At 32.7% G+C, this 23,869-nt stretch overlaps 2 protein-coding genes across 4 annotated transcripts in view; both read right to left on the bottom strand.

Annotated features, from left to right (window-relative positions):
- Positions 1-2,966: 2,966 nt before the first annotated feature.
- Positions 2,967-12,881, bottom strand: LOC139491831 (chloride intracellular channel Clic-like). Its single transcript, XM_071279717.1, has 4 exons — positions 12,717-12,881; positions 11,383-11,730; positions 7,916-8,092; positions 2,967-5,053 (listed from the first exon to the last, which is right to left on the bottom strand). Exons 1-4 carry the CDS (start codon positions 12,783-12,785, stop codon positions 4,811-4,813), a joined length of 837 nt encoding a protein of 278 aa, XP_071135818.1. The 5' UTR covers positions 12,786-12,881; the 3' UTR covers positions 2,967-4,810.
- Positions 12,882-19,134: 6,253 nt separating this feature from the next.
- The window catches only part of LOC139491825 (uncharacterized), a 57,281-nt gene continuing 52,546 nt past the window's right edge, over positions 19,135-23,869 (bottom strand). For 2 of the 3 annotated variants that reach the window (XM_071279698.1, XM_071279699.1), the window contains exon 15: positions 19,550-19,953. In XM_071279698.1, the coding sequence (XP_071135799.1) occupies positions 19,782-19,953 (172 nt within the window). In that variant the 3' untranslated portion in view covers positions 19,550-19,781. Of the gene's footprint in view, positions 19,954-23,869 lie in introns of all 3 variants that reach the window. The other variant, XM_071279697.1, reaches the window with a different exon arrangement.

Below are 23,869 nucleotides of genomic sequence, written 5' to 3'. Positions count from 1 at the left end.
TTTGATCGAGTTGCACCAATTCAATTGATATTTATAGTGCATCTTTCAATGTGTTAATATTACAATAAGGATAGGGATGAAGGTTGGCGCCTGTTGAAACGTTTAAACCAGCTGCATTTGAATGCTAATGTCCTAAGTGATCAGCTTGTTTAGTATTTGTTGCTTGTTGATGTGGTTCATAAGTGTTTCTCGCATTTATTTAGGTAGGACCATTAGTTTCCAGTATGAATTGTTACACGAAGTCATTTTTCAGACCCTTTATAGGTTGCTGTTTAGTATGAATCAAGGCTTTGTGTTGAATGCCATACTTTGACCTACAATTGTTTACTTTTTACAAAGTGTTACCTGGATGAATTTGTTAGTTAAGTGTATGTTTTATTTGTTTGGTTAATACTGTAAAGCTGTCTCATTTGCACTCATACCACATCTTATTTCTATGAATATCAAATACCAAATCCTATGTTGTCAATATCATGTTAAATCTAAGTGAACTAGACCCAACAAGCCAAGTCAGAATTTTTAGGCTCCAGCAGGAAGGCAGGCCACCCTACCCTCACATATTATACCATCCTTGACCATAAAACTCCTCTGAATATAGTGTGATTGCTAGAGAATTAGCAAATACAATTTTCAATGTCTCTGGTTTATCCAAACTGATGTATTAAATCCATGACCTCATGACCTCTAGACCAGCAGGATATCAATGACCTTACAATTGGTTATTCTTATGGGGAAATAAAGCTTTGAAGATTTTCTAAACTTTGATTTTTCTTTTCATTACTGCAAGAAAATTTGTTTATTGTGGGGATGATAAGCACCAAAGAATTTTTTTCACAAATCTAAACAAAATATTTTCTGTTATTCCTTTTTGAAGTTTTTGGAAGAAAATATTAAATACCAAGCAAATCCATTTTGATAAAGAATTCAGCATTAATAATTAAGCTTTTATGAGATTCCCAAAAATAAAACAAATTCTAACTGAAAAACTTAAAATTTGTTTCAATGTTTTTTCAAAACAGATAGGCTAAGAAGATAACATAAATCTATTTACATATCTTTATTTATTAAGCTATATACTGGCTTGACAATATTACGCCAAAACTATCAGAATATAAAATTGTACATCAGTTACATTTTGCTATGGTTACCGTACAAAATAAAGGTTATGTTATGACCCTGCAGGCCATGTTTGAAATGCTAGAGAAATTATGTTTTATGCTTAGATCTCGATTTAATCAATATATTGCTTTAAATTATTAAGCCACATCAAATTTTAAATTTAATACTTAAAATCAAGTTTTTTTTTTTATATAAAATATGTATATTAAATAAATAAATTGATGTTATTTCAATGTATTTCAATTTTAATTGAATCAATTATCCATAAGTCTTTAAATTTTATACCATACTTTTGTGTAATCCATACGTTATTAAAATTTCCACCAACTGTATAATATGGCTTCTTGTAAAAATGTAAATGACAAATGTATTGCATAGATGCCAACCCCCTTTTGACACAATCAGTAACAAACTATCAAATTTTCCGTATTTTTGAAAAGTTTTCAGTAATCATTCATAAACGTGCATTTACCAATAAAAATTACTGACGAGTGGTTGCACAGTGATGTACACTAAAATTTGTCATTTAACATGTTGTCTGTAGTATGTATTCCATTCATTGATTGTTCAGATGTTCTCGACTCAAACATTTTTGTTTTGTCAAGGAGAAGTAGAGAAAGGGGGAAAGCTACTTAAAAAATGTAAGTTTGCCTCTTCGGAAGTCAGTTAATTACCCAACAATAGGTTGATAACTCCCGAGAAACCGGAAGCATTACATTGGCGTTTCCTAAATACTGGACCAGGACGGAAAAGTAATGATAAAAATCCGCGTTTTACAAAATTGAACGTCGATGATTGGGAATCCGTAACTATACTACTTTGACCGTAATAGCGTAGTTTTTATCGCAAAATCGGAAAAACTACGGAAAAATCGTAATGGTTGGCATCTATGGTATTGCTGAAAATAAGACAAAAGGTTCTGTTATCTTAATAGATATCCAAAAAGTAAATGCATACAAATAAAGTTTTGGTGTTGCTTCCAGATCAGATTTTGAGCTTTACTTAACAAGTTTAAATGCTGCTTAGAAATAAATAGTATTGTACACTGTATGCAAAATTCTAATATAATTATATAGGTAAAATCTTATAGGATTAAAATAAGATAAAAAACAAATTTCTATACATAGAGTATTTCAGTCTGTAAATCCTCAAAATTCAATTACTTTTTCATTCAAGTTCCAAGATTATTTAATTAGATTAAAGTAAGTAAATGGCAAGTTGGCATTGAATCAAACATCTACAAGTAATTTTGCATTAAATTTTATAATATGAATTAAAGTTTTATGAAATTGCCAATGTTGAAACTTTTTATTAAGTTAATTGCTTGTATGTTTATGTTATTTACACAAAATCTGTAACTTATGTTCTAGTTCAGATGAATTTTGTCATTATATCTTGCATGCCATGACCATCATAAGCACTCATCAAATTTTGGAAAATAGAATGGTAAATTTTTCTCCCCTATGGCATATTGTACATGTGTATGCTAGTCTTGTAATTATCAAAAGTAATAGCTTGTCTTCACCACAAAATTAATATAGGGGACCAACATTTGTTTACCATTCTGTCCTCCTACATTAACGGACATGAAAAATAGCAAATGCACCCGACCAGTACTGCAAGGGAGATAACAAAACCATAGGGGAAATAACTCTTGTTAGTTAACAAAATGTCTGAATTCTATTGTTAACTACTATATTAAAGCATTGAACAGAGAATTCTAGTCTTTCAATTTTACTTGATCAGAAAGATACATCCTGCTGAATTTTATAATTTGTACAAAATATAAATAATGTCAAATATTAAAGGATCATTTTTTCTTCCCCATAAAAATCAACTGCATGTAAAGACTTATAAATTATTTATTCTTTGCAAGGGTAACAGTTTCCCATATTTTCAACATAAAATACTAACTAAAATGCTGATTATATAAATGGCTTTCCTTAGAATACACATAAATAATTGCAAAATATTTACATAAATTCTGTTTCTAAGTATATACCAATATGAAGTGGTCTCGTATTAAAAGATTGCCCTTAAATTGTCAAAATAAAACTTACAAGTGTATGGCACTTCAAATATTTCATCAGTATAAACTTTCCAGAAATGACATTTAGCAGGAATTCACTGGAAAATATGCAGACCTTCAGTTTTAAAAATTCAAAAATGGTGGGCATGTCTGAATTATTTTTTCTGATAGAAAGTATTGGTGGATTTTACATCTTTCTTATCAAACTTTACATTTTTATATAAGGCACAGACAGAGGCATATCATTATATTAAAAACCACCTCATGAAGTTTTATATATTGAATTCTTTGTACAATAAAGGTAAAATTTTACATTAACTTACTGCATCACTATTTTTCAATTTTTGGTGAATCTTTAATTTCTGTAAAATTTTCCATTTAAGTATAAGTTAGATGTTAAAAGTGACTAAGAGAGTGTAATGATGTTAGTCAAACCCCTGGTCAAAGGCATTTCCTGGAAAAATATGGATAAACAAATTATCAATGATTTTTCAATTATGAAGAATATTCTCCACAACACCTAAATAAAGGAGAGAGATGTTCATCTATTTTCAGAACCATCAATTATCTATAAATATGGCGAGACCACTCAATGATATGAAATAAGAAAGGCACCTGTTTCATGCTAAGACAGCAATATTAACAATATACATGAATATATTTTACACACAAACAATACTACAGCACACACTGCTAGGTGGTTCAGTTAAAAATCACTCTTGTTGTTGTCTAGTTGACTACTGTGAAACAGTGTAATTGCCAGTGACAAACACTCGAATTGATTCAGTCAAAATCATTTTTGCTGTTGTCAAGTTTACTTCTGTGAAACAGTGTAATTGCCAGTGATACCATTTTCATATGCCAAAGCTGACACACTGAAGATACAGATATCTCAAGATAAAAAATCTGCAATCACAAGTCTTCATTTAACTGAACCACTTTGCCTGTACTGTATATAACTTTAAACAATAACGTAACTTTGCAAATATAATAAAAAACATAACAATAGAAGAGACCCATATTTAAAATTCAACAAAATGAAAACATTAAGTCTTCTCCCATTACAATACACTTTTCTTTTCATGCTAACTTTTTTTACATTTATTAGAAAAAGAAAATTTCAAGTTTTGGCTTTTAAACATTTGTTTCTAAAACATAACTCAGAAAACAAGTCAAACATAGTCTCACGACCCTGAATAACCAGATAATATTACATCCATTGAATCACTCCCTTTGAGCTATAAGAAATTAGTGACTAGTATTAATTGAAAAATAATTCTGGATTTTACATTTGTAATGAGGTATTGAGATTTATAGAATTTATCCATTGGCAAATTTATAGTAACATAAATTTATGAGGAAGACATTTATTGCAATAAATTTCATTTAAATCCCCCCCTCCTTCTCCCACAAAAAAAAAGGTCTGGAAGTTAGTATTACAAAATGTAATTAGCAACAGCTTCCATTACACCAAATATAAAATAAACTTCCATTTATCAAACATTAATAACAATTCATTTCCATATAATAAATTTTATACATCATTAGAATTCATCGCAGATGAATAATTCCACAAGAGTTACTCCCCTTTGGCTAGCAAATCAGTTGATGGGGTAACACTGGAATACATAGTTTATCACACCATTTGAAGAATATAAGTTTTCATTCATCCCCATTCTGCTGCTCAACTTCACCGTTCAAGCATTCTGGATCAACATCTGTTGAGTACGAGGTTCCTTCCAATTTAATTGTCTTTTCTAATTTGGTAGTTGCTTTAGTTTCATAATGCAATTTAATGTCCTGATCTGATGGTAGTGTTTGAATAAAAGCTTTGGTTTGGTAAGCTGTGCTGAGATACCGCCACAAATTCTTCAGTTCTTTAGGGATCTCATAACTTTTATAGGCCTGAAAATAAATATTAAAGATATTTGTTTAAAAGTATCCTCATCTCATGGGTTTTTTGTTCCATTAAAAATGCATTATGACATCACAATTTCCATGCAAATTTGTGACGTATGTAAACATGTGATCTGACCAAACTGTTGGTAATTTTATTCTGTGTATTTACCAATTATGATATAATGTTAAGAATTTCACTTTAGCTTTCTTTCTGCTCCCTATTATATTTATGCCATTACAAGAACAAAATGTAGACTGCACATGTTTGGAATTTCTAATGATGAAAATTGGAAATTTTTTTAATGTTTTTCACAGAGCTGCACTAGAATTGTGATTACAGAACAGTTTCAAATATTTTCTATAATCAACTAAAAAGGCCTGATAACTTCAAATACATATACCCAAAAGATTGACAGGGTATAGAAATATGGTCATGGTCATCCTTTAGTCCTATACTGATAGACAACAAAACCCTTACCTCAATAGTTAAACCAGTGCCAATGTATGGTCACTTGTGATATGAGCTGCGTCGATTATAAATCAACCTTATCATATACTTAGCATTGATATAATAACTTTTGCATATGTGTAATGAGCGGAAGTACACAAGCCATAATTTCCCACCCAGGCTGATAACCCATATCAGGTGCATCTCGTGCACAAAACCCATAATAGTGCATCTCGTGCAAGTTACTTCCGGTGTTTCCGGTATCGGTTGTTTACTTTTCCATTGTGACGTCAAATATTTTTTATGACGACGTCAAAATTTACGGGAACTTTTGTGGGGATAGTTTAATACTTGCTAACAAATGCCATTGACAATTATGAATCATTTTATAGTACAACAAACATGGAGTAGTAATGATCGTAAAACTCTTCCAAATTTTCAATGTTTCAAAATGCCTCTATAGGAAATGTTACCATAAATATATAAGGAGTTAATTATGCTGTTGTTGGACAACTATAGTATATTTGATTCATAATTTTAATTTTCTTTATAAAGTGTTTGACTGTTTTAGTTATTGCATTAGTTTATTTGCCTTACATAAAACTATTGTCGGAAGTATATGATAAAGCGATTAATACATGGCCTTTTTCATATCAGCCTGGGTATCATCCCTCGACCCATATCAGCACCTCGACTCCGTCTTGGGCTGATATGGGGGTCTCGGGATGATACCCAGGCTGATATATGGAAAAGGCCATGTATTAATCTCTATTTATACAAATGCACGTATAAATGTACAGTTACACAATTTCTGTAGCCATTATTTTAACCTGAATAGGTTAACAGATCTAGATGCATAAGGTCTATTTCTATCTAAAGCAGCACAGATATTTGCAGCCACTTCCAATTAGGATAGGACACTATATTGTTTGCCTCATAAAGAGTGTGCCAAGCTCTCTGCACTTAAGATAACCTTTACCAAAACCTTTCGATAGGTTCCTTTATAGAGACCCTTTTTAGGCTTAATTTCTGCCCTTATTCCATTAACCCTCTCCTCCAATGGCATTCCCATTTCCCTGTCCTTCTTTGAAGTTCTTTCTGATTGACCCCTATTAGAGGATGTACATGTACCATACCTGCTTTATTCAATGTTAATGAGTTCTTGTACTGAACAAGCACAAAACATTTGTATGTAAAGCAAGCAATTGTCAATAAAGTACATGAAGTGTTTTCCCCAGGACCTTTTAGCATCATGGTAATGTGATGCTATATTTCTGAATTGATTTTGTTACAGTAAAACCTGTATAAACCAGCCGGCTACGGGACTATGAAAAAGGGCCGGTTTGGACAGTGAGCCGGTTTATTCAGGTTTCCGTTTTGACCAGAAGTTAATGACTTGTGACGTCCGACATTTTCCATGTAAAAGTTCTCTTTGATTGTAAATTATATCTGATAAATTAAAATACTTTCACTTCGTTTCTCATTGTTTGCATTTGCATCATAATGCTCGCGTTGTTTGGATTGTAAGACGAGAGTTGCGATTTACTCCCATGATGAATAATTTGAAATGTTGGAATGGCCGACTAAAAAGCCAGAATATTATCAAACGTAATTTCATCACTTTCTAAACGTTGTCGTACAGTGTACAATATCCATTGATTGTTGTCATCCGAGTGTTTTTCATTATCAACGTCATTTGTTTAGGGGTTCACAACAGAGAACCCAGGATTTCGAAATCACGATGTGAATTTCTTAGTCCGGGATTTAAAATTGTTTATCCAAGTTAAAACGTAAGTTCAATCCGAGATATATTCGGTGTGTCTTTTCGTTTAATTGACACGTTTATAATGTTTTAATAAATAATACAGCTCACTACTGTACGATTGTAGGTTTACAGTTTGACACCTGACTAATTGATTATCACGAAAAGCCATATTGTATAAATAAATATATTTTTATTGCATATCGATCATTGAAATTAATCAGACAAACCGGTTTTGACAGGTAATAATTAATGTAATTAAGAGTATTGGGACTTCATATTTAGACCGGAATTCGGAATACACAGGGTCCGGTTTACAAAGGGTATTTTAACAAAGACTTTGAATGGAAAAATATGGGACTTTCATTTTCGGCCGGAATGGACAGGAAACCGGTTTATTCAGGGTCCGGTTTAATCAGGTTTGACTGTATATATAAAGTGTTACAGACATGATAGATGCATGTGATGCTATAATTTTTAGAAACGTGGTGGTATTTCAAATTTCCTTTTACCAGGATGCTATATGAGAACTCTGACATGTGTTCTACCATATTTTTTAAAACAATGTCTCACAATTACTGTATACAATGTACTTATTGATCCTAATAAATTTGTTACATGTCTAGTGTTAATTTGTGATTCTATAAATAATTCTTACTTTTCCTGCCACTCTGATATGCTGAAGTCGTGACAGTAATACTGTATCACTATAGGAAATTGTAGATCCACACAGAAAAGTCGTTTCCATTTCTCCCAAAAAGCCATCAACGTTTTTCAACTGTTGCGTTAACTTTGTCCCATTATCGTTAGGATTTTGTAGAAATAAATTAAATTTCTGAAATATACATTGAAAAATAATGCTATCACACTAACAGATACATGTAATATGTGTAAAATACATGCATACATTGTATGCACAAATGTACATGTGTATTGAAGCCTTCCACTGATATATATAGAATACATGCGTTCATTGTACAGTGTATATTTGTATTGAAGACTAAATGATATAATACATGTACATGTACATAAAATACATGCACTTTGTGTGCACACATGTACCAGAGATGCAACTAATCGTCGGACCCGTCGGACCTAAGGGGCAGAATTTATGCAGGTCCGGCAAAACTTGTAGCTGTGCAGGACCTGATGGCCGGCAATATTTAAGTCCGCTTGGGTCCGCCAAAACTGAAATCCCCGTCGGCCCCGGCAGAGTATTTTGTTTATAAAATTGCGATCATCTTTAATAAAAGTAAATGTCCTGTTCCCCCGCATTTTCTAACTCCGGGAACCAGTATTTCCGCTCAGTAATAGTCTTTCGTACCTTGTCCATCTCGCCCCGAACAATTCTCCGTATTTCCGTCATGTTTTTTGTTTTAGAAATTCGCTCTCTAGGAAGGAGGTCTATTAAGCATAGTTGATAAGTTCAGGAAATATGTCATGGCCGATAAAATTTGTAAGTGGGTCGAAACCCGGTAAAAGACCAAACCAGTCACCTATTCAAGTTGATAAAGCTGTAAAGACGAATGAATCTGGGAGTGATAATGATTCTGACTATGAGTCAGATTTTGAATTTGAACAGAATGAAACTACCAATGACTATCTTGTTTTCAAGTACTCTTGTGAAGAATAACTTTTAATCAGATCAATATTATGTAATGTATTATTCAATAAACTACAATTGTTATGAATCACAGGTTATTTTAAAATAATAATAATATCAACAAAATCAAAATAACGTTTGTTCAATAGCATAATTTCATTTGATTTTTGAGTGAAAATATGGGTCTGGCAGAAATTTGATGGGTCTGGCAAAACTTGGTACCCTGTAGGCCCCATTGTCTGACAGGAAAAAAAAACTGTTTGCATCTCTGATGTACTGAAGCCTATAGCATAACACTGATAAGATGTACATGTATAAAATTCAAGAATGTGAATGTTTATTAAGGGGCATATATATATATATATATACAAAATGTATAACACATGAATTGCTAGTGACTCACAGAAAGAATTTAAACTCTAGTAGTTTTGGTTCATGTTCAAATTTTAAAAGACAAGTCAACGGTAACACAACACACCCATTGCCTATGACAGCTGTATACAAATGAAATCAAGCAGTTAAATTTTTTTCACCAAAAAAAATGCCAACCAGAAAAATTTCAAAATCAATTCAAACGTACCTTTGGCCAGAGTTTTTTAATTTGTTGGTTTACAGATTTTCCCAAAGAAAAAGTCGGGTTGGTCAGTCAGAAAATAAAATAAAAAAATCTCTCAAGACAGAAAAATATGCCAAAAAAAATATATTTTACTTTTCGTACAATATGTTTGGTTTGCTACATGTATTTGATCATCATTTCTTATATATTAGTTTGATGAAATATTATTGCTCCGCTGCCATAAACATCTCATGACATCGTCTAATAATTTTCCATGAAAAATTGGGGTTTGTGTCCATGGATAAAGACGAAATTAAATCGTGATTTCACAAATAAACCCCTAAATAAATTTCAGGAAACATAGTGTTTAATGATCTCCAAGCAGGAAAACTGATAAAGAAAAAAACTGGAAAAACGAGGATATAGGGTTCATCAATTGCCATGAATTTTCCTTTTTTTTTCTTATATCAATGACACAAGTCAGCAGAAAATTACAAAGGATTTGTTTTAATTTAGTTCTTCAACTAAACATGTTCCACGGTTGGACAAGTTCATTCTCAATTTTTTTCTATCTTACGGAATGATGACAAATACGGGAAACAAACTTAATATGTAATGGGTTTAAAATGCAGGTTTCGTTCCACAAAATTATTTGCGCAAATGACATTTCAAGGTCAGTTACTATTGATTTGCCTATTTTTAGATACGTTAATTGGAAGTTTTAGTTTTCACAACAGAAAGTGTTATCATTTCCGTTAGTCTTTAATACATTTCATTTCATAAAAAAAAGTATATTTTATTTATTTTAAGAGAAAATGTTTTTGTTTGTGTCAGCGGGAATAAAAAAAACATGAAAAGTCGATTTTATTTATATTCTGGAAATCGGCAAAATCGGGTCAGCGGATCCGTAAACCAACAAATTAAAAAATCATCACATGGCCTTTCAGTTGCAATGTATGTGCTGATTCTTAACATTGGCTTCATTAACACCTGAAGACCTTATCCAATGAAAAACATACCATTCAGAATTGCTCTAGTTCAACCTATATTTGTACATGTATCTCATTATCATTAAATAATAAGCAAGTTGGCTCTCGCATCCAGTAAGAAAATTGTACCATTAAAAATATGGATCTTAACAAGAACCCTGTTGACAACCCCTAAATGTAATGAGGTTCCCTTTCATGAGTGTTGATCGTAAAAATAAATTGAAAAAAACACTTCTTACATGTACAATGTACATTGTAGTACAAAATGCCCATGTTTATATTAGTTGAAGAAAATACTTTTCCCCAAGAACAATACATCTTTATTGACAAAACATGTCCATGAATTTGGAAATATTCATGGACTTCAATCTTCTCCATTTTTGAAATAAGAGGAACCCTCTTTTAGGAAAGTTCTTCCAAATATATTTTATTCAACAGCAAAATAATCCTGGCTGAGGTACAGTCCCTCATTTAGGTGGTTGTTCCCTACTGTTGAAGTTATTCATGTACAAATGTAAGACAGATTTTAAAAGTCAGGTACTGGGCATGTTGTTGGTTGTTGTCAAATGATTGAGGTTTTTTTATTCAGAAAATTTGGTGTTGATATATATATATATATAGCAGACCTTTCATTGTCCTTTTTTAAATTATACAAACTTTTGTGTATAGAGCTTGATAGATGTACATGTAAATTGACTACCAGTTTGTTTGTTTTTTGTGTTTGTTATCAATTTGGTTTGCTGCATAACTAACATTTCCTTTTATACATAATCAACTTTCTCAGTTGCAGAAAAAAATATCTACATGTACATGCTCAATTGATGTTTGCACATTGTTGAGGGCTGTATGGTGAACTATACTTGCTGGCTTCTACATCATTTAGTTTCTGGTAGCTACATGTGTATTATATAGTCTGTATAGAGTTGTCTCATTGACAATCATACCACATCTTTTTTAATACAATCCTAGCTACTAACTTTATATAAATCTTCAACATGTCTAAGGGCAAGCTGATTCTTAGCTTCTGTTCTTTTCAGCAATGGTCGACTGACATTAACACTTTCAAAGAATTTCTCTACTTCATCAGCATCATCAAATACACAGTTTGAAATGTCCTGTCCTTTTGTGTCACGTCCCTGAACACCTATTACAATTGGAAATGTCTTGCTCATGGTTTTAGCCTTGAATGATTCTGGTAAATTGTTAGCTGGGACCGTGTAAACTTGGAAATGAACATCTGACTTTTCCGCCAAAAGATGGGCCACCATGAACCATTGTTGACAAATGGGACACGATCCTTTACTTTCACCATCTCGAACAGATGCCTGAAAACCAAAAGATTATTGTTTCAATCATGTTTTTTTTTATGTACAAAGACTCTTTCCTCAGATCCTAAATATTACGGCAAATTAAAATGAAAAACATGCAGTTTAAAGTGAAAATAACAAGCAGCAACCTGTTGCTTTTGCTCATTGGTTGGGTTTATTTATCTTTGACAAATTTCCTATTTCCATTTTCATGTAATAAATGAAGCTATATAACTCTTCCATTTGACCACTTGTGTATTTTGCTTTATAATATATTATTTAACCTTATAACTTATAGTACCTAAACAGGGGCAGATTCAGAACGCCCCCTTGAGTGGGTCTCACTAAGTTTAAGTGTGACGCTGGATTGCTGATTATTTTGTAAGCATGACACTTAAGGTCAAATTATTGTGCAGTGAAAACGGGAAATGAAGTCTAGTAGGACATGGCAAATTACAAACCAAAAAAAATGTAAATGCTTATGTACATAGTGTAAGTGGGATACAGGAATCTGACAATACAGTAAGCGTGGGATCCGGGCTCAGAGCCCCCCGCCCCCTATATTGACCTATGATTAAGTTTTTACATGCCAAAAAAAATATAGTTATGTCCATTACTCAATACAATTCTTATTGATTTCCTTAATGACAATATCTGCATTATTTTTTAAATTTGTATATGATAAAAAAATTTCATTATTATCTAGTTAAGCACCCAATTCACCCTCAAAACACGAAAGGGGGGATAAACACCTGTGAACTAACTAACCTTCTACGGAAAACGTCGATAACAGCCAAATTCCGTCATAATGAAAACCAAATCAATTTAAAATATCTACATATAAGGAACTATTCATCATTTAAAATAATTAATATTTAACAGTATTGCAAATAAAATCAACAAAACATGATAAACACATCTTGAAAAAAGATGTGTTCCGAAATGTAAAAGCAAAAACTTGCGCCAAAACTAAGACGAAGAATGCAAATTTCGGCATTACAAACCTTAATGTACAGCTCAAAATGGGGCTTGTTGTCAGAAACAGAATCGTTGGTAGGGTTATCGTCACTCATCTTCTTGTCGGCTTCGAGAAGGCGACGAAAATGTCTTCACTTTTATCACGTATGACGCAGAGGACCTCGCCCAACGGAAATGAATGAAAATAATCAAGCATGCGCATGATAACGGGCACCTGCTATCATGTGACAGAAGATTACAAAGCGGGAAATTTAAAAAAATAAAAGTGAAATGGATAATCTGTACTTATACGTTTTAATTATCAAAAACGGCTTGATAATTATGTATCAATACATACATTTTTTTCGTTCACCCTGCCGGATTGACCTACTTTGCAAAGAGGGACGAAAGATACCAGAGTGACAGTCAAACTCATACTGACAACGCCACATGTGGCTAAAAATGAAAAGGACAAACAGACAAACAATAGTACACATGATACAACATAGAAAACTAAAGAATAAACAACATGAACCCCACCAAAATATGGGGGTGATCTCACGTGCTCCAGAAGGGTAAGCAGATCCTGCTCCACATGGGGCAACCGTCGTGTTGTTTATGAGATAACAAATCCGGTAAATAGTCTTATTCGGTAGGTCACATTCATGAAAGGGAAGGGGATTGTAGTTACAACTTAAGGAACATATCTGATATCATTTGGGAAACGGTTATTCCATAACGGTCAACCAATTCGTGATGGCGTCCGTAAAATTTACAAAGAGATGATTTCAACTTCACCATTTGGAACTCTTGATTTAATAGCTTCCTTGTAAGCAATAATCCTCTCAAGAAAATCATGAAGGGGCGGATCCAGCAATTTTAAAAAGGGGGTTCCTATACCAGGACAAAGGGTGGGTTCCAACTATATGTCCCCATTCAAATGCATTGATCTGCCAAAAAAAGGGGGGTTCCAACCCCCAGAACCCCCACCCCCTGGATCCGCAAATGCTTAGAAATGGAAAGTTCTCAATTGGAAAGCTGAAATCATTTCTTTTGTCGTAAAGTTTTGTTTTCAATCGACCTTCATTGTCAATTTCTAGATGTAAGTCAAGATATTAGGCCGACTTAACTGTATCTGTTGTATCCTTTATCTCTAGTTCAACGGGATAGATGCATTCGACAGTCACCAAATTTTGAATTATTTAGTGATAGAACATCATCTATATAGCAAAACGTAGAGTTAAAGGATATTGCTAACTTCTTATCTTTCTTTCTAAGAAGTTCCTGTATGAAATCAGCCTCATTATAATGAAGAAACAAGTCAGCAAGAAGAGGGGCACAATTCGTTTCATTTGGAAAGCCGATAGTCTGTTGAAAAAACTCTGAACGTAACAAATATGTTGTCAATCAAGAAATCAAGCATTTTGATAATTGTCAGTTTCAGATAATTTTTTGTTTGAATCAGAGTGATCAACAGTTACATCAAAAAGACATGCTTGTTTGCAGACTGTATTTTTACAGAACGATTAAAAATCAAAAATATTTTAACATTCTACAAAATGACTTAGACTGCCTAGACAAATGGGAACAAACTTGGGTTGTTCAATGCCCTCGCTGTAACAGGTTCTTCGTGACCATACAAACGTTCATAACTATGTAAACTACATAAATTAGGCCATTAGTTTTCTGGCAGTGTCTGCGCGTACCCGCATGTGGGTACGAATAGTCAAATTGCCGTTCTAGGCTGCACGTACCCACATCCGGTTTTCTATTAAATGCCATCGGATCGGGAATGAAACGTGAAATATATACGAAAATTATCGATAATATGGGGATTTCGTGGTAGAAAGAGTGAAGAGTATGAAAAATAATATTTTCAAATTGTATTTATTAAATAATGATACATAATAAACATTGCAAAATTAAATGCACAATGATGTAAAATGAAACTGTACAGTCCCTGTAAAAGAAAAACATGATAGAAATTAATACTATTATAAAATTTAAATGAAAATTTAAAGAATAACATTTTAATAATTTAAAAATATACCCATATGATATTTTAAAATAATCTTTTAGTAAAATGTAAAACAGAAACTGAAATTTTAAAATATATAAAACTTCTAAAATTAAAGCTTGAGTTTATAAAAATTAAAGAAGCAAGTAATAAATCAATTTAAACAAATTATAACAGGGGTTAAAAATTCCAATAGCCCGACGCCCGGGACTAGATCATTTACGCCTCGGGCAGTTAAAATTTGTAACCCGATATGCCCGACGGACTAGTAACAAAAAATTCTTGACGTTTCCAAAATAGAAAGCATCACTATATTTAGAAATAATCGACATAAAAAAAAACTGAAAAGAAACGCGGCAAATTCGATTAAAAACTACAATTTAAAACAAATACCTTGTATTCGGCCTTTTCCCTGTCGAATTTGTTTGGAATTTTTTCCCACCATAAATGCAGGAAAAATTTATTCTGTTATACTTTAAAAATTAAATCTTCTTTAATTTTTGTGCTCCCGGTTCTTCTTTTCTCGGCGGCTGCTATAGACTGCGAATTTCTTTTATACAATTGTATGGAATTTAACGCCTGTCAGTGATAGTTCTGTACAAATCTTTCTAATTCATTATAAGTCTGAAATGTCTTCCCAACAGTTATAATATCACTCTCTTCCATTTTAAGAATATTTACTAACTGAGAAAAAACTGTTCACTTGCCTATATATATATGTGTATATTTATAAAAATTCTGAGTAGTTTTAATATGTATAACTTTATTTGCAAAACAGACAAAAACCAATTTAGGTTATGGCAAATACAAAACAAACATGATCAAACATAATGAAAACTCGACAATATTATAATAGATATATGATAAAAACAGTTATTGTTCTCCTTTCCTCAGTTCTAATGAGTCAATTTATTCACTAATTGCAACAAATTCCGTATATATTTCACGTTTCATTCCCGATCCGACGGCATTTTATTATAAAACCGAATGTGGGTACGTGCAGCCTAGAAAGGCAATTTGACTATTCGTACCCACATGCGGGTACGCGCAGACACTGCCTAGTTTTCTCGTTTGAATTGTTTTACACTGTCATTTTGGGGCCTTTTATAACTGACAATGCAGTATGGGCTTTGCTCATTGTTAAAGGCCGTACGATGACCTATAGTTGTTAATTTTTGTGTCATTTTGGTCTGTTGTGGAGAATTGTCTCATTGGCAATCATACCCAGGCGCGGATCCAGAGGGGGGGGGGGGGGTCCGGGGGTTGGAACCCCCCCTTTTTTTTGGACGATCAATGCATTTGAATGGGGACATGTAATTGGAACCCCCCCTTTGTCCTGGGTTAGGAACCCCCCCCCCTTTTTAAAATGGCTGGATCCGCCCATGATACCGTGCCCACATCTTCTTTTTTATATTACTTAAAGGCCACATTTTAAAATCCGTCCAGGTCAACTAGGGACTATGCTAGTAATGAAAATCCCGGAGTCAACACAGCAAAATATCTTAGTATCACCCAAGACTTTCTAAACTAACGTTAGTGATTCCCTATATAATCAACCAAATATTCCCAAACAAAGAGTAGACCCAGTGGCGGATGCAGGAATTTTCGAAAGGGGGGGGGGGGGGGGGGGGGTGCTAGCCCAGGGCAAAGGGGGGGTGCAAAACATATGTCCCGATTCAAATGCATTGATCGGCCAAAATAAAGGGGGGTGCGCACCCCCGGAACCCCCCTCTGGATCCGCCACTGAGACCCCTTACCCTGTATCCGCCTAGGAAAGTCCCTGGTATCACCTTATCCAACAACATGTCATAGGAAACCAATACAAACAACATCAAGCGAACAATTCTTCTATTTTTTTTTAAGGAACCTAAAATTAAACCAAGAAGAAACAAAAAGTTTGGCTTATTCAACCAATCACGGTAAAAAAGGGTTTAACAGGGTAATTTTCGGCTATTCAAGTGTTAGTGTCAAATTGGTTAACATTTTACTGTGATTGGTTGAAATAATTTTTATAAAACTGCATTCCAAATACTATTGACTTATGAGGGGGAGGACAGGGGTAAGGGAGACAGGGAGAAAGGGGGTAGGAGAAAGGAGAAAGGGGGTGGGAGAAAGGAGAAAGAGGGTAGGAGAAAGGAGAGGAAGGCTGGGAGAAAGGAGAAAAAGTTGGAGAAAGGAGAAAAAATAAAATATCTCTTCTTTTAAAAATTTTCCTAATATTTCAAGAAAAAATATCTCAAAAGGAGATGTTTTATTCTAATGGGAGAAAGGAGAACAGGGGTAGGAGAAAGGAGAAGAGGGGTGGGAGAAGGGAGAAGGGTACCCCCTGTCCTCCCCCTCACTTATAATAAGGAGTTCCATGTAGTCACTAACCTAAACATAAACTTTAATTTGTAAATAATGTAATGGTTTCAAAGTAAATGCATACACATTTATATACAAAATATCATTGACATACCAATGACCAGAGCTATAGAAATTAAAGAAACAACAGACATGGCTTCCTCTGCCTCATTTTTATACCGGTACTTATATCACGAATTTGACTTACACAGTCATCTCAGTACCAGAATCTCATGATGACAAAGAGACGATTTTAATTTTGAAATTATAAATTTCCCCCACCTTTAAAGTAGCAATATACCAATTTCACCTGCATACGGGATATATATGTCCCAACTTATTGGATATTCAAGAGCTTACAGCTCCTACTCAGACTTCGTAAAACGTCATCCGTGTCTGAGTAGAAAGTTGATGAACCAGGGGTATGTCAAAGAACGAGTCGTCCTTTTTGTAAAAAAGTTCATCAGAAGGTACCAAGACCTTGTTGATAAATATTCCGTATCAACTTCACAAATAATACATGATGGTCTTGATGTATAGATTCTGCATACTGATGTTGTTTATCATCTTAACAACGTGTTATATTGTTCTTTCATTTGTCTTTGTTGTATTATTAATATTACTTTTACTGTTGGATTGTTTTATGTGATATCCATTTAACGTGGCTTGGTACTTTAACATCCTGTCAATGTATTGTCTTTTTTTTGCTGGTGTGTTTTGTATATGCGACTTTTTGTATTTCTTTGGTTCTTATAACGTGACTCTGTACTTTAAAAGATCCCGTCAGTATGATATTGTTCTATTTTATGTCATTATGATATATTTCTATTATGAATTACAAAATATGTTGAACCACAGACGTCAAAATTATTCAATCGCCTAGTGAAATGAACTATTTGTGGATTCTTATAAATTCTATATAACTTTTGGACTATTTTAAATCTCGATCTATTTCTGAAATTAATTCTTACATACTTTGGATATTTTTACCCTGTATGCTAACATTGCCTATGTGAAATTTTGAAATTGTTTGTATATACATTGAACGACAAGTATATGTGACGTATAAAATTTTCTGACGTCAGACACTCGAATCAATGAATGTGTTTATAGATAGATGTTTTTGTGTTCTGTTACATTGTTCCATTTAAAATTGTTACATGATGATGACTGCTGTACCCATATTTTGACTATTTTATTTATTATGTCTGTTTAGTTAACGCATCATTGTAAATATAACGGAATTTGATAAGACTGTCATCCAAGTGAGAGGGTTAGCTCGTTAAAACCAGATTTAATCCACCATTTTCTACATTTGAAAATGCCTGTACCAAGTCAGGAATATGACAGTTCTTGTCCATTTGTTTTTGATGTGTTTTGTTATTTGATTTTGCCATGTGACAATGGACTTTCCAATAAGATTTTATTCTATGTTCAGTATTTTTGTGATTTTACTTTATACCACAAGTGGTTCCACCTAAAATGACCTTAGCACAACTTAATATGTATATGTTTACAAAATGTATAAGCTTCAATGCCAATATACCATGACTGAGTGGGCAGAGCCAAACAATCTCCATGGAAATGAGATAACCCAATCCAAACTAAATTTCATTGACTTCCAATCTTTGGTTCCTCATGAACTGACCTAATCTATATTTAATACATTGTTGATGCCGCCACTCCTGCCAGGAACATCATACCTAAGTCTTGCTTTTTGACTCTGTCAAGGGGAGATAAAAACTGACAAATTGAATGAGATTTAGACACATTGTATAGACTGTTTATAATTGAAGACTGTATAAAGTTGACCTCTATGATGTCTTTTGGTTACTTTTTACCTTTGGTTCCATTCTCAATGATGTATACCCTTTCATTCCTTCAATTCACATATAGGGTAAATTCTACATACAATTACCTAGATTAAGTTCTTTGAGATAACATTTAAGCGAAATGATTTTGATTGGCTGTCAGATCAAAATGTATTTATGATGACCTCAAATAAGATGTTGTAAAATTTAGCACTGTAGTGTAAAAACACTTGGGTGCTGGACAGTCCTTATGAATATAAATATAGCCTTCAATATGACAATAAGAAGTTCCATATCTGAGTGAGAAACCAGAAAATTTTCAAAGTCAACAGGTATCTTATTTTTAACCAATTTTAAGTTTCTTAAGTAATTCCATCAAAGCAAACTTAATTATGGTACAACATGTGAAAAAATTAGTTTTATCCAACATATTCTTAGAATGATCCACTAGAAAATTTACAATTTAATCAAAACGAGTTTCTCCTGCTCACTCAAATATACCATACAAGTTTAATGATTTTGATCAAATCATACTGGCCTTACTTGAACATATAATGGTTTACTTTTTAAAAGTTTTGATTTGGATTGAGAGTTGTCTTATTAGCACTCATACCACATCTCCTTATATCTATCTAGTAATTGCCACATGTGATTGGACAGACAGCAGTAATTTTACCATCAATAACAGGTGAATGAAACAAACAAGAAATTTGGCTGACACATTTTTATTTTAATCTCCAAATAAGTGCATTTGTCTCAGCTCAACAGTTTCGATTCCCCATTAATTACATTTGAGTTATTTTTGTATCCACTAACATTGTTTTATGTTGTTATTTGTGCAGTCTGCACAGAAAACATTTTCATCTTCTAGTCCGGAAACTAAATATCAAAATTTGTCCTTATATGACTATATTAAATTTTGAAAATTTCACTAGTCCGAATCAATATTTACTAGTCTGGGGCATCAGACTAGTGGCTAACCGTGCAGACTGTTTGTGACCAGATAATAAATAGTTCAAACACAGCACATCCAATTTGAGTAAATGTTCATCTGTAATAGTATTGCACACAGTCACTTCTTTTTCATGGAAAGAATCTTTTCCTGTTAAAGATCTGAAATATAATAATTGAGAATTCATTTTACTATGTTTATTAAAAAGGATAGATATAGGAAGATGTGGTATGAGTGGCTATGGGACAATTCTCAGGCCTTGGTATATATTAACAAAAAAAACAAAATTCCAATCACTCTGATATATTTTTTGCAATTATGTGTACACAAAGGGGGGTGGGCTGAAATGTATAATCCAATCTTAAAACCAATGTACAAAAAAAAATAAAAAATTGCAAAACTTGAAAAAGACCGATTCAAATTCAATTAATGTAATGCATATTTTCAAATGTATATTTAATGGTATTAACCAATTCTATTATACTCTGAGAACAATAAATATGTCTTAATGATGTGAAAAGTCATACTTAAAAAGTTATAAACAAATGGAACATGTAGTAAAGAGCCCTTAGATTGACAAGTAAAGCATGTGTAAGTTTACAGGTGTTTAAATCTATACAACTCATTGATATGGAGATGAAATACCTGTGATAAGGTATATGTAAACAGACTACAACTTACAGATAGGTAAAATAGATACTTCACATACAGATACAATCAGGTATTGATGATCAACTACATGTCTACTAAGTATGGAAATAGTCGGTATGAAAAAAAGGGGGAGGGTGTTTAAGTTTTTTCACAAGTTTTTTTTTTATTATTTTTTAATTTATTATGAAATTCAATTATATTTCTTTTTGGGAAATTGTTTAGTAAATTAACAAAGGATCAGGTTTGAGTTATACTTAAAATAATTAATGGCTATCTCTAATTTTGTCCGTGTTTAAAATCAGTTGTGTGTGAAAAGGCCATTTATTGTTAACCATCTTAAAATATAAAGCGCATATTAGTTGTAACCTTGACCTTTTGTCAGTTGTAGATAACATAAAAACAAATGCTATATGGCTGTTCAAATGACTCAATTTTAAAATTCAGGGATTATACATGTTTCAGTTAGTTGTGCCTCTGTCAATTGCTGCATGGTTTTTGATTTTTTTTCCCTCAAGGTTTTGCATTTTCAAACTAATAATGTGTTTGACCCCCTTTTTTTCCTTCATTCTGAACCATAGGCCCGTCTCTTAGTTTAAATGATCCCTCTTCTGGGGACGTATATTATCTACAGTGAGGCCCCTCATGGGGGGTCCTAGTAATCACATAATCACCATTTTTTTGCCAATATAATCACATAATCATTAAATATTTGCTTATCTTTAGTAATCAAATAATCATAAACTAAAAATACAGTCCTAGGTAATCAAATAATCATGAAATATTTGGCTTAATAATCAAATAATCATTAAAAAAACGGCCAAGTAATCACATAATCAAAAACCCCATGAGGGCCCTCTACAGTATAATAAAGTAACTGTGAAGACAGAAAGAACAAAATCTTTTAAATATATTTATTATTGTCTCTGTAGAAAATATGTAATATCATTTACATTGGTACAGGTAAAACAGGTATAACTTGTCTGGAGACAATACAAGCTGTTGCCTAGAGTCTGCAGGTATTGTTCATTTCATGTGAATATTTAAATAAAAAGTTAAATTCATGAGGATCTCTACCTAACAATTTACATGATGTAACAACTGCATTACCTAAATATCAGTTTTCTTTTAAATTTTAAACTTTAAACTTCATCAAATGAGAGATGAAATCAACTGATATTTCATAACATAACTGCAATAATTGTAGCTCTATACTCCTTTAGAAAAATGACATCAACACCCTCAATTTATGTTTTTTTTTATTCTATTGAATACTCATAACAATAAAACATTTAATCCAGAAAGTATCTGATTTGATATTGATATATAATCAGCCTGCTGATACAATTTCGAAAACTTGCTTTATAAATTGAATGAAATTTAATTTCAATATGAAGTTACAGTTTTATCCTAAATTGAATGACACAGTATAGTTGGCAATGAGACAATTATCCATGGAGGTTATTAGAGACGACATCAAAAGTTCAATGAAGGATAAAAAACTTAATTCATAAAGTTTTTCACTGACCCCCACACCCCCCTCTTAACTTAATTTGGGAAAAATTGATTGACCAATAGGGATATATATAAAATCGATTTTAGATTAAAAAAACTTGCACCAATGTTGACCCCCCACCCCGAAACTATTTGATTTAAGTTTTTTTTATCCTACATCGATCTTTTGATGTCGTCCCTTAAAGGTAACGGGTGTACATGACTAAACAAAGAATATTACATAACTATCTTCTGTAAATACAAAGTACAAAGTGCCCTTTTAATTAAGTCCAAGTCCTCATTATTGTCCCAAGTCAGGAGCCTGTAGTTCAGAAGATGTTGCTCATGATGTAAGTTGCTGCATATTACATATGTCTTTTGAATATCAATTAGGCCATAATGGTTTTCAGTTTGGTTTCCGTAATCATCAATTTTTTATTCTGTCTGGTGATTAGCCATACGAGAAACCTCATAACTACCTGTAGGATGGAGTTTTGTTGTCTAGGTTTAGGGCCTTAAATGCCGACCGGCATGAAGAGGATAGGTGAGGTGAGGTGAGGTTTTCAGTTTGAACTGTTTCATATTTGTCATTTTGATGCTTTTTATAGCTTCCATTGTGGTATAAGTTTTGTTCATTATTGAAGGCTGTTCTTAACTATGGTTTCTGATAGAAATGAAAGGATATGAGGTATTTCATCCATGACACAAAATCAGAGCATGCACAGCAGAAAACACTAAAAGCAATAGACAACTTTCGAGTTCAATGCATTTCCTTCAAAAACTCTGGTTTTAGTGAACGTCATTTGTGCGTTTAGGGGCGTCGTCACATCCATTCAATGTTGAGCGAGTGGTTGGAAAACTATAACTCTGTATTGTACAAATTATTCAGCAAATTGAATTCTCAAAATTGAAAATCAGCACTGCTGTCATTAGGGAATTGTCATTAAGTACCTACAGAACAACCCTTATTTCTAGTTTATCCTACACAATGACGATTAATAAGACGTTTGATGAACGTAAATAGTGCAGGGATACAGGCGACCCCCTCTATCTGGTAAATGACGTCATAAAGGCGCGTATAATTAACGAGTTTTTTTCGGTGACGGATGAACTCGAAAGTGGTCTATAAGGAAATTCTAACTCCTATGTCATGATTTGGTTTCTGGTAGAGAGCTGTCTTCTTTGCAATCATACCACACTTCAACTGGAACCTTTAACCAAAAGAATGATAGAATTGGTACATTTTGATGACAAATGTACACAATTGAAAATTTTGATGCATTTTCAATTTTCATGGAAGAGACATAAGAAATAAATAACTGATATTGTAACACCTAAATTTTGGGTTGCTCTCTGATAATCTTTTTATTCATTCAAATCAATGAAAAGTGAAAATTCATCTTTATTTCTAGATTAAAATCCTTTTAAACTGAATGCCAATCAAAAGTTACCTTTTTTGACCACCATTAAAAACAATTAATCAATAAAAAACAAATTAAAAAATGAAATACATCCTATCTTCATTGAAGATTTTTTTTTCAAATAGTTTTCAAACACAGTTAATTCAGATGAACCTTAACTTTCATAGTGACATGTAGGACTTATAAAAAATGTACTTAAGTTATTATATATCATGCCAATCCAATACACTCGATCAGTATCAATAAAAGTTGGTCAACTGTATAGATACATCATAACTATTTCAAAAGTTTATTCAATATTATCTGAATTGATCTATATGCATGAGTGAAGTCTACTAAATATTACAATTAAGCTGAATGTTATTTTAGTAGCGCACTTGTTAGGCTTAAAATATGAATTTATTTTTCTATCACCAAAAATCGATTTTTTTATGACAATTAATGCAAGTAAAAATTGCATGTTAATGAGTCAGGAAAATGAGGTGTGCAGTTAAAGAGTCAGCCTGATTCATGA

This window comes from Mytilus edulis, chromosome 10, assembly GCF_963676685.1.
Source record: "Mytilus edulis chromosome 10, xbMytEdul2.2, whole genome shotgun sequence".
NCBI classification, from domain to species: domain Eukaryota; kingdom Metazoa; phylum Mollusca; class Bivalvia; order Mytilida; family Mytilidae; genus Mytilus; species Mytilus edulis.
Note: the sequence above shows the minus strand (reverse complement) of the source record. Positions and strands in the feature narration are given on the sequence as shown.